Raw genomic sequence first — 12625 nt, 5'->3', positions numbered from 1 at the left:
TTTCTTAAAATAAAAACTAAGAAAGACAATCCTGTGTCGGAGGTCTACAAACAATTCCTTTGACTTCATGCTTGGTTTGTGCTCTGACATGCCACTGTTAACTGTGGGACGTTATGTGTAGACAGGTGTGTGCCTTTCCAAATCATGTCCACTCAACTGAATTTACCTCAGGTGGACTCCAATTAAACTGCAGAAAACATCTCAAGAATGATCCATGGAAAGAGGATGCGCCTGAGCTCAGTTTTGAGCTCAGGCGCATCCTGCATCCTGCATCTACATGCATCCTGCATGTAGATGTAATCTTTTAGTTTTATTTATTTTTAATAAATTTGCAAAGATCTAAAAAAAAAAAAACTAAAAAAAAAAAAACTTCTTCACATTGTCATTATGGGGTATTGTGTGTAGACTTTTGAGAAGAAAATGAATTTCATCCATTTTGGAATAAGGCTGTAACATAAAATGTGGAAAAAAAATTAAGTGCTGTGAATACTTCCTGGATGCACCGTATGCTCTCTTCATTACAAAGAGCTGTAATTTTACAAGACGTTTCTAAAAGAAACCATTATAATGCTTGGATTTCTGTAGAAACTGAATTTTGTCAGTTTAGTTAAATTTGGGTGGCCCTATACTTTTAACATAAGGACTTTTAAATAACAAAAATGAGCAAAATGGACAAATAAACATGCGCTGGACAACATATTGGATGTTATTGATATAGTTTGGACAAAAAAAAAAATCATCAGATGGACACGGATGGAGAAGTGAACAGTGGATTTATGCAGGAATCCCTCAGTCTGTGGTGTGTACTACAAAGAGTTTAAAATTCTAAAAATAAACAAGGTCGACAAATACATGTGATGGACAACATACTGCATCTTATTTGGCACAGATGAATACTGACTGCTGTTCCACAGTGTTGGAAACACAAAAAATCAGTTCTTTGATTTGGGATTTTTGTGCATTGTTTAGTGTACTTTTATTATTTATTTTGCATAACGCATTTTTTTTTTCCTGGAAAAGCCCTATACAAATAGCTTTATTTTTATTAATGAACGCATGTTTCTGTATATGAGGACATCACAAACTAGTTACAAATTACTCAACTTTTAATCTGGAAAATACGGTAATTGTTAGATAATATCTGTGCTAAGTCTTTATTTTATGTTAGTTATCAAGTATTTGCTTTTTATAGGAAGTCTCTGGGATCTGGTTAATGTTTAAACATAAAAGTTTCAATTCCTTTATATGTCCAAGTTTCAGACAGAAGGAGATCTCCCCTGTTGGTGAGAGCCAGTAACAATAGAAGTGATAGATAATAATAGATGATAGATAATAGATGTGAGACTAAACCACACCCATTGTAAACGCCCACATTGTATAAAAAGTGTTGTATGACCCATTTTCCTTGCCTTTCACAAGATGGACATTGTCTGTGAGGGTCCTGGTCCGGTTTCATTGTCACCTTTAATAAATCCAAAATGAGGAATACAATGGTTTGGTTCTTGGAAAGGGGCAGTAAATTACATAAAGAGCCAGGAGAAATTACACTTCTAAGGCCACATATAAACAACATTACAGTGTGGAGCCACCCTGCTTTGTATCCACAATTCAGGACGCTTGGGAGTGTAATGTGTGATAACATGTTACATCATGCATGACGTCATCCGTCAATGTCAATATGGACCAAAGGAATATTTTGAGCATCTCGCTGTATCTAAACTGTGAGTAGGTAAGGCTGTGAAAGCAGTTCTGGGGGGGAAAACGGGGTACTAGCAAAGTGTACTTATTTAAAGTGGCCAGTGAGTGCATAACCAAAAAGAGCAATCAGAGATTTCTGACGTCCGCCAATCCGGATCTGGACCAGCTCCAAAATTCAGTGGAGTCTTCCATGCCCTAATATCTGTCTATGGTGCAAATTTGATATCCAGAATCCAGATCCAGATCAAGTCCCAAATTCAGTGGAGTCTTCCATGCCCTAATATGTTTCCGTCGTGAAAATCTGGTGCAAATCTGTGAAGTAGTTTTGACGTAATCCTTCAAAGCCTATATTAAGTGAAATCTTGATCCAGAATCTGGATCCGGATCAGCTCCAAAATTCAGTGGAGTCTTCCATGCCCTAATATCTATCTATGGTGCAAATTTGATAACCAGAATCCGGATCCAGATCAAGTCCCAAATTCAGTGGAGTCTTCCATGCCCTAATATGCATCTGTGGTGAAAATTTTGTCAAAATCCATGCAGTAATGTTGATGTATACTGCTAAAAGTAATCCTTCAAAGCCTAAATGAAGTGAAACTTGATCCAGATCAAATTTAATAGAGTCTTCAATGACCTAATGTGGTGAACAATTTGTCAAAATCTGTGCAGTAGTTTTGAAGTAATCCTGCTAATAGACAGACTGACAGACAAATAAATCTATATACATAACGGGCTACGTGTGTCTGTCTGTCTGGGATAAACTCCCAAACTATAATATGTAGCCCTAAAAACTATATATATTCTGAATCCTCATGACATGGGGAACAAACTGGTACCATTTTTTTTAAAAGTTGAACTGAAAATTACCCAAAATAGCCGGCTGTGAGTATGACCAGGCAGATTCAAATTTCCAGCCCTGTATATGTGTTGGCCATCTCTGTTTATTAATCCCTTCTTTCAGCGACTTTATGTTCTCAACTGTTAAGCACATGAATGTCCTGTATAACTCAGTCTGCCTTCCTGTCTGAATATGTTAATTTTATGTTTGTAAAATTGCAATGTAAAAACAGTGAAATACACCACTACTTCAATTTTGATTAATTGATATTTACATTTTCTGTTACCTACCTTTTGTGTGTAATTTTGTTACAAATTTGGTTGCAAAACAAAGTCTGAATGAAGGACTTCAAATGTGTTTGTCTTTTAACCAAGTATTTCCACTTAGTTTGGGGAGTCCACCTCTTATAGTTCTGCTGAATAAACTTTAGCCATTAACTATTTATAAGACATCAGCATTACACAGCAAATGTTGGGCAATTGTTTTTGATTAAAAATTATTGGCATTTGGCTTATGTCTAAAACAGGTTAACCCAGGCACTGCCGAGTACCCCAGCTAGTAAATAAATAAATAAACAAACGCCAATGATTTTATTACATCCTTGGCGGACGTAATAAAAAAACTAATTTTGAGACAGTTTAGTTAATATGCTTAAAATGAAATTAGTTACTGTCAGACTTAAGCCTGGTTCACACGACAGGATTTTAAAATTATCTTTAGGTTTCCAAACCTGAGAGACCACACATGTAAAGATAAAAAATCATAGCTCTAACAGGTTTGGTCGTACAGTGTGTGGTGTTCAGCCACACGGTAATAACAACACACACCACACATGAACAGATTTCACACACGAACATTTACAGTTCAGACAGGAAATCTCGCAAAATCTCTCGAGATTAAACGTGACTTCAGAGTAAACAAATGGAGGTACTTTGTGGACTATTTAAAACAGAGGGAAAAACGACACAAAAAGAAAAAGAAAAGGTGTTCTTTAAGGAGTGGATACAGCGCGACCACTGGACTTTCTGGTAAGTGATTTTATTTTCCACTCCGTACGTCCGTCACCTCGCTTTCTGATGGCTGCATGTCACATTCAGCAGGCTGTGAGCTCGTTTGTGGTCGGAGGACACAACACACGCTGCGATATCGGGCCAAAAAAATCCAACATGTTGAATATCCCCAATTTGCAATTGGAGCGCTCCTGACGCCCTTCCGAGCAGATCAGAGCGCTCTGAACACACCACACACGGCAGGAATATCTGATAAGATTATCTTTGACGTCATCACGATTGTCGGGGCATCCTTTAGATTGTCGGAAGGGGAAGATCGGGTCCGATATCGGCCTAATTATCCTGCCGTGTGAACCAGGCTTTAATCTGTCCTGTTTGTTTTTTTTGTTTGTGTACATTGTGGATAAAATGTAAATATTGTCTGCTATGTTTCAGATTTATGCACGTCAGCCGGTACGCGTGTCAGTCTAGAATCCTAGCAATGGGAAAGGACCATGGAGAGATGCATGTTTCACCAGGCTGTGGTAGACAGATGCCTACATTTCAGAAGTGGGGATGGACTGGTTATCTACCTAGGTGGTTACTATCAAGGACCCAGGATGTTTCCGTGGCGTGATAGATGTCGTGCTGTGTGGCATCACCGCATATTCCTGGTCTTGGCTTGGGAATGGAGTTCAACCAGTCACGTCAGGTCCAACGCAGATTAATTATGATTAGCCTACTTTTTTGCAAATTTTCCAAGCATAAGCATTTTAATTTCTTCAACTCTCGCTCACTGTTGCTGCGTGTGACAACCTGAGCCAAATGACTCCACCTCTCTGCAATATTATGCTGAAGGTTAGCTTTTTTTCCTCTTGCACACCAGTGGTAACGCAGGGTATTGAAATCACATGTGTCTGTGTACAAAATAATTCTGAAACAGGCGAGCAGATTTTCAAACTTGGTAGGAATATTCACTAGTTGAGTGTATTCAGATGGTTACCTTTTGGAGGAGGCTGGTCAATGGTTACAGTTGTCAAAAATATGATTCCAAAAACATATTTACTAGACTCTTTCTGCAATCGATATGGATAGAGAGAAAATGTACAGCTTAAATCAATTACTAAATAATTTGTATTCAAACTGTATGAGTAGCATGATGATAATATCACAATGTATATTAAATTATTTCATAATTGTCTGAAAAATTGTTCAAAGATCACACCATTACATGGAATCACATGGACTTCAGCAACCCTTCAAATCTCACAACAGATGCCCAAAATATTATACAACACAGTATTATGTCCACATGCAGGATATGCATCGCTGCTCCAACGCCTTAAATGGTGCCAGACGGCTCTATGGTACCTTTAAGCAGTGGTTATTTTAGCAACTGGGTTGTTGTCACCTTATGGAAGTGTAACCAGAAAGTGCTCCTCCCAAGGTGTCTGGATGATGAAAACATAAATGGTAGCACAAAAAAAAAAAAAAAAAAGCACGATGCTACAAATGGAGCTACAACTAAACTTAAACTTATTGCAACAAATATCTTGTTAGTCCTTCTTGGGGGTTATGAGTACAGAATATCATGACTGCAATGTCTTCATTTGTTAGTTGTACTACGGTAATCGCACTCATTGTAAGAAGCCTTGTAAAAATGTAAACTCTGACTCAAATATGACCCGGAAACAAAGGCACCTGGAGGCTCAGGATGTGACTTTATCCCACAAAGGGTTCATAAAACTTGAACGTCAGTGAACCCCAAGTGCACTGAAATTTAGAGAGACAATGTTAAAAAATAATGAAATAACAACCTTTCTCCTGGGACGTTTTCTAGGTGAGGCCAAAAAGTTTGTTTTTGTGGTTGGACTTTTGGCATTTTTTCTAATTTCCTACCTCAAAGGTTGAGTTTGGGAACCAGCACTACCACCTTCCTCCAATGGTGCTCGTTCTTCTTGGTCTCTTCCACTACCTCCACCATCTCCTCCTGTACCTCCAGATCGAAGGTAGCGCAGCTCATCTGGCTGCAGGGCACTGTACCATGCCTGGTGGCCACCATCAGGAGTTAGCACGGGACTCTTGTCCTCCTCCTGTCCCTGGACCTGACTCTGTACCGTCTTCACAATGTTCACCGCATTGACTGGCAGCTGCAGCAACTTTTGCATGGTGGTCATCTTCAAAAAGTCACGCCTCCAGGACCAAAAGCTCAAGCAGTAACTGAAATGTAAGAGCAACCTGTGGAATTTCCAGAAGGATAAAGAAGGGCACTCCTCACTGCCAGAGGAGAAAATCCTCTGATAAGACCTGTGAAATTTACCTCACACAGCTCAACACACTGAAAACAGCAGCCTGATCTTCATTTAGGGGTGTGTTTTGTTTTAATTATACACACTCCTTTCCTCCAACACGAATCAATAACTCCACATCATGCTACACGCTCCAGAAATTCTCCGGTTCCTCCAGAATGACTTCACAGCAGCAAGCAGCTCCTCCAGTGCTGTAATCCAAATCCGCTGGAGCCCTGAGGCAGGTTTTTCCTCTTTCACTCCAGAGTCCGTGTGCATGCAGTGAAGCAGACAGAGGCTGCTCACTAAATGGATGCTGGGCAGAGAGGGGCGTGGAGTTTTATTTATCTCTCTGCTTGCTGCTCCTCCCACTGCTTCTGAAGATCCTGTGGCTGCAGCAGCCTCTCTCTCTTTATCTCTCAGTGCACAACATGTTTCCACAGATCGCTGTAACAGTGACAAACAGCCCCCCCCCACCTCTGGCTACATTACACCCCTCCAACTCACACTCAGTCATGGCATCGGCTCAGCAGGAACATGTGGTGACAGCAGAGGGGTCAGTGATTTAGAAAGCGGCATGCAGAAGATACACCTACTGGTGAGCGAAAGAACCGGTCGGCAGTATGATGCTGCACCATGAATGGTCCCGCCTACGGATAAAAAAATTATCCATATGCCAGCTAGTGTCGAGTTGGCATCAGTGTAAAAAGTCACTACTGGCAACTGCCACCCTTTTCCACCCTTTGGTGGTGCCACTGCACTTATACGCTTTCCACTTCACCTAAAATCTCAGTGCAGTATGCAAATAAATGTTTTCCATTCATGCAATGGGAAGAATATTTGCATGTGTTGAAAGATGTAACATTCCACGCACAAAAATGCAAGGTAAATAAAAGTCATACAGTTGACTATTGCTCAAATGGGACAAACAACGAATGCCACATGGCAAACAATCAATCAAAAGACAAAAATCTATCTTCAGGTGTCGTAGAATATTCATTCTCTATCACATCCTTCACCCTGGTCCAGTGTCAACAAAGCCAGCACATGCTTTTTCATATTACTCACTCTTCATGCTAATGGGGTTAAAAAGGGTTCCACCTTATTCTTTAACATTCTCTACTGCCGCTTTTTTCACTTCTTACATGACTCAGCTTTCTTGGCAGTGTTGTGATGAGGACACAGCTCTTTTCTCTTGCATTTGCTCTCTCCTACTCATTTCTTTTTGGCTTAAAACAGAATTCAGATGTGCTCTTCATGTGATTTTTAACAGTTCAATGACGATGTGACAACAGATATTACAACCCCTGGCAAAAATTATGGAATCACCGGCCTCGGAGGATGTTCATTCAGTTGTTTAATTTTGTAGAAAAAAAGCAGATCACAGACATGACACAAAACTAAAGTCATTTCAAATGACAACTTTCTGGCTTTAAGAAATGCTATAAGAAATCAAGAAAAAAAGATTGTGGCAGTCAGTAACGGTTACTTTTTTAGACCAAGCAGAGGAAAAAATTATGGAATCACCCTGTAAATTTTCATCCCCCAAACTAACACCTGCATCAAATCAGATCTACTCGTTGACATTGACCCTATGTGTCTTTTTACAAGGAATGTTTTCGCAGTTTTTGCTCTATGGCAAGATGCATTATCATCTTGAAACATCCCCAAACATCCTTTCAATTGTCCAAAATATCAACGTAAACTTGTGCATTTATTGATGATGTAATGACAGCCATCTCCCCAGTGCCTTTACATGACATGAAGCCCCATATCATCAATGACTGTGGAAATTTACATGTTGTCTTCAGGCAGTCATCTTTATAAATCTCATTGGAACGGCACCAAACAAAAGTTCCAGCATCATCACCTTGCCCAATGCAGATTCGAGATTCATCACTGAATATGACTTTCATCCAGTCATCCACAGTCCACGATTGCTTTTCTTTAGCCCATTGTAACCTTGTTTTTTTCTGTTTAGGTGTTAATGATGGCTTTCGTTTAGCTTTTCTGTATGTAAATCCCATTTCCTTTAGGCGGTTTCTTACAGTTCGGTCACAGACGTTGACTCCAGTTTCCTCCCATTTGCTCCTCATTTGTTTTGTTGTGCATTTTCGATTTTTGAGACATATTACTTTAAGTTTTCTGTCTTGACGCTTTGATGTCTTCCTTGGTCTACCAGTATGTTTGCCTTTAACAACCTTCCCATGTTGTTTGTATTTGGTCCAGAGTTTAGACACAGCTGACTGTGAACAACCAACATCTTTTGCAACATTGCGTGATGATTTACCCTCTTTTAAGAGTTTGATAATCCTCTCCTTTGTTTCAACTGACATCTCTCGTGTTGGAGGCATGATTCATGTCAGTCCACTTCGTGCAACAGCTCTCCAAGGTTTGATCACTCCTTTTTAGATGCAGACTAACAAGCAGATGTGATTTGATGCAGGTGTTAGTTTTGGGGATGAAAATTTACAGGGTGATTCCATAATTTATTCCTCAGAATTGAGTGAGTCCATATTTTTTTCCTCGGCTTGGTCTAAAAAAAGTAACCATTACTGATTACCACAATCTTTTTTTCTTGATTTCTTATAGTGTTTCTTAAAGCCAGAAAGTTGCCATTTGAAATGACTTTAGTTTTGTGTCATGTCTGTGATCTGCTTTTTTTCTACAAAATTAAACAACTGAATGAACATCCTCCGAGGCCGGTGATTCCATAATTTTTGCCAGGGGTTGTATATACATACACACACACACACATATACATACATATACACATATATATATATACATGTATATATGTATATATGTACATATATACATATATATACATATACATATACATATATACACATATATATACATATACATATATACACATACATATACATATATACACATACATACATATACATATATACACATACATACATATACATATATACACATACATACATATACATATATACACATACATACATATACATATATACACATATACATATATACACATACATACATATACATATATACACATATATACATATACATATATACACATATATATATACATATATACACATATATATACATATACGAGGGCTGTCCATAAAGTATAGGTCCTTTTTATTTTTTTCAAAAACTATATGGATTTCATTCATATGTTTTTACGTCAGACATGCATGAACCCTCGTGCGCATGCGTGAGTTTTTCCACGCCTGTCGGTGATGTCATTCGCCTGTGAGCACTCCTTGTGGGAGGAGTCGTCCAGCCCCTCGTCGGAATTCCTTTGTCTGAGAAGTTGCTGAGAGACTGGCGCTTTGTTTGATCAAAATTTTTTCTAAACCTGTGAGACACATCGAAATGGACATGGTTCGAAAAATTAAGCTGGTTTTCAGTGAAAATTTTAACGGCTGATGAGAGATTTTGAGGTGACACTGTCGCTTTAAGGACTTCCCACGGTGCGAGACGTCGCGCTGCGCTCTCAGGCGGCGTCATCAGCCTGTTTCAAGCTGAAAACCTCCACATTTCAGGCTCTATTGATCCAGGACGTCGTGAGAGAACAGAGAAGTTTCAGAAGAAGTTGGTTTCAGCATTTTATCCGGATATTCCACTGTTAAAGGAGATTTTTTTAATGAAAGACGTGCGGACGGGTCCGCGCGTCGGGACGCAGCCGGCGCGGAGCGGCAGCACAGGAAAAACACCTCCGTGTTGATAACCATTTGTAAAATCCAGGCGGCTTTTGATGGCTTTCAGTGGAGTGAGTATATGAGAAATTGTTTATCAGCTGAAGATGTTCCAACTTGTCCTTAAGGCTTCCAGCAGAGGTGTTTTTCCTGTGACGGAGCGTCGCGGTGGCTGCGAGCCGACGCTGCAATCCGCCCGCACATCTTTCATTAAAAAAATCTCCTTTAACAGTGGAATATCCGGATAAAATGCTGAAACCGACTTCTTCTGAAACTTCTCTGTTCTCTCACGATGTCCTGGATCAACAGAGCCTGAAATGTGGAGGTTTTAAGCTTGAAACAGGCTGATGACGCTGCCTGAGAGCGCTGCGCGACGTCTCGCACCGTGAAAAGTCCTTAAAGCGACAGAATCACCTCAAAATCTCTCATCAGCTGTTAAAATTTTCACTGAAATCCAGCTTAATTTTTCGAACCGTGTCCACTTCGATGTGTCTCACAGGTTTAGAAAAAATTTTGATCAAACAAAGCGCCAGTCTCGCAGCAACTTCTCAGACAAAGGAATTCCGACGAGGGGCTGGACGACTCCTCCCACAAGGAGTGCTCACAGGCGAATGACGTCACCGACAGGCGTGGAAAAACTCACGCATGCGCACGAGGGTTCAAGCATGTCTGACGTAAAAACATATGAATGAAATCCATATAGTTTTTGAAAAAAATAAAAAGGACCTATACTTTACGGACAGACCTCGTATACATATACATACATACACATATACATATACACACATATATACATATACACATATATACATATACACATATATACATATACACATATACACATATATACACATACACATATATACACATACACATATATACATATACACATATATACATATATACATATACACATATATACACATACACATATATACACATACACATATATACACATATATACATATACACATATATACATATACATATATATATACATACATATAAAAACACACACATACACGGTTCATCTGGAAAGCATTCATAGCGCTTCACTTTTTGCACATTTTGTTATGTTGCAGCCTGATTCCAAAATTAATGAAATTCATTTTATTTCCCTCAAAATTCTGCAAACACAATACCCTATAATGACAATGTTTAAAAAAAAATATTTTTTTTTTTCAATAAAAAAAACAAAAAAAAAAACTAAAGCCCTTGTCACACTGGGCCAGCATAGAGTTGCGGAATGCAGCGTAATGACTACACCAGGCTCATGCAACCCTACACAGAGCTTATGCAGGCCTCCGTGGCAAGATGCTGAGGTATGCAAAGGTGTCCGCAAAATGGACAGAAAAAATTAAGCATAGTTCCACCTTAGAATTGGACTATAATACGTATATCAGATATACCTTACTGAATTTTCATGTTTAATAACCCCACAAAATTAAACATGTTTAATTTTTTCGCAGACATTCAACATAGAGCGCTTCTTCCACTGCTCTACGCAAGTCTATGCAACACTCCGCTACTGTACACCAAGCCTCCACAAAATATTTTAGTTTTTTTTTAAATCAGTACATACCTGCATTGCTAGATTTTATTAATCCTGTCGGATTATGCTGAACTTTGCTGGCAGTGAAGCTTCAAAACCACAGAAGGGGTGGGTCAAAGCCCCCCCCCCACACACACACACACGCAACATACGCATAGATATGCAACACAATGCAACTCTACGCAAGCCCAGTGTGAAAGGGGCTTAACAAATCACATGTACATAAGCAGTGCTTAATTTGTAAAGTAGGAGGTCCCGGAGCACAGAGGATGGGTGGCTCCGGTGCAGAAAAAAAAGAAGGGCGGGGGGGGCTTGCAAACAACGCTGTGCGCCACACCGAAAATAAACTGGGCATGTATTGTAGGCCTAATAACACTAGTCACACCAAATCCGGATAGAGTACAAATTCCTGTTTAATGATGTACAGTGGTCCCTCGTTTTATCGCAGGAGTTACGTTCTCCGCGTTCACACCGGGCGCGACGCGAGCGACTGCAGCCACAGGTTGCCATGTAATCCCTGACGCATTTTGGCGCTAAACCGCGTAGCGCGATGCGAGTGAAGCAATTTTGAGCGTTTTGCGCGTTTGTGGCGTGATACTGCGTCACGTCACGTCGCGTCGCGTTCCCCTCCTCCCCAAGTTGAAAAATCTGAACGTTTTCGTCTCGTCGCACCGCGATGACCAATCAGGGACTGGATATGTAGTAACGTGGAGATGTCTGGAGTTTGACTGAGGATGCGAACATGTCCTGTCTCTGGTAGCAGCCTGTGAGCAGGACTTATGTCTCTTTTGTCCTTTATTTCACAATTATGACAGAGTTTTTTTGGGAAAGAGCAAGGAGCAGTCCACAGCAAGCAGCGGAGTTTCGTTCTTTCTTTTTTTTAAATTTACGTGCGCGCGCAAGTGACTCGTCTGTGTGGAGAATATTTTATTAATTAACTACACAGACGTATAATAAAACAAATGGTGACTGGTTTCTAAACACAATTATGACAGAATTTTTTGGGGGAGGAGCGAGCTGCAGCAAGAAGCGGAGTTTCTTTTTTTTTTTTTTTTAATTGTTTACATGTGCGCGTGAACGGGACAGTTGGTCCTCAAACTAGGTCCCGCAGTCTGGGTCTCTCTGTATTGGGAGCTTTTCACAACAACTTGCTCTGTGTGATCAAGGTCCGTCATGACGACTTGACGCCGAGCAGAATGGAAGCTCCTCCTATTTGATGACGCACCGGGGTGAATTTTCGCAGCGAAAGTCCATCCAAGCAGAGCGACACACCGGGCGAAGGAGGCGCGTCCGTCGCCACGCGACCCCCGCTAATTTGTAGCGTCTGATCGTGCCTGGTGTGAACGCGGCGGAAATCCGCGAAGTAGCGCTATTTTTTACACTTAATATAGATGTTTTAAGGCTATAAAACCCCTCACTACACACTTTTCTCAAACAGGCATTAACATTTTCTCACTTTTCTCTCTTGTGTAAAAACTCTCTTTTTTCTTCTGTGCCAGAAGATTATAAACAGACACACGCAGAACACAATGCGCGGCTCTCCCTTCACTCACTGCCTCCGGGGGTACGGATGCGGG

At 40.2% G+C, this 12625-nt stretch overlaps 1 protein-coding gene across 15 annotated transcripts in view; it reads right to left on the bottom strand.

The window, feature by feature from the left end:
• LOC117515402 (AP-3 complex subunit beta-2) overlaps positions 1-12625 on the bottom strand; it is a 207692-nt gene that overhangs the window by 164613 nt on the left and 30454 nt on the right. For 3 of the 15 annotated variants that reach the window (XM_034175949.1, XM_034175948.1, XM_034175950.1), the window contains exon 1: positions 5425-6098. The exons of 7 other annotated variants lie outside the window; for them this stretch is intronic. In XM_034175949.1, the coding sequence (XP_034031840.1) occupies positions 5425-5702 (278 nt within the window). In that variant the 5' untranslated portion in view covers positions 5703-6098. Of the gene's footprint in view, positions 1-5424; positions 6100-12625 lie in introns of those variants that run through there. 5 more of the 15 variants (XM_034175955.1, XM_034175951.1, XM_034175947.1 and 2 more) reach the window with 4 other exon arrangements.

The sequence above is a fragment of the Thalassophryne amazonica genome, chromosome 8, assembly GCF_902500255.1.
Source record: "Thalassophryne amazonica chromosome 8, fThaAma1.1, whole genome shotgun sequence".
Taxonomy (NCBI): domain Eukaryota; kingdom Metazoa; phylum Chordata; class Actinopteri; order Batrachoidiformes; family Batrachoididae; genus Thalassophryne; species Thalassophryne amazonica.
The sequence above is the reverse complement of the archived record's forward strand: the minus strand, read 5'-3'. Positions and strand labels throughout refer to the sequence as shown.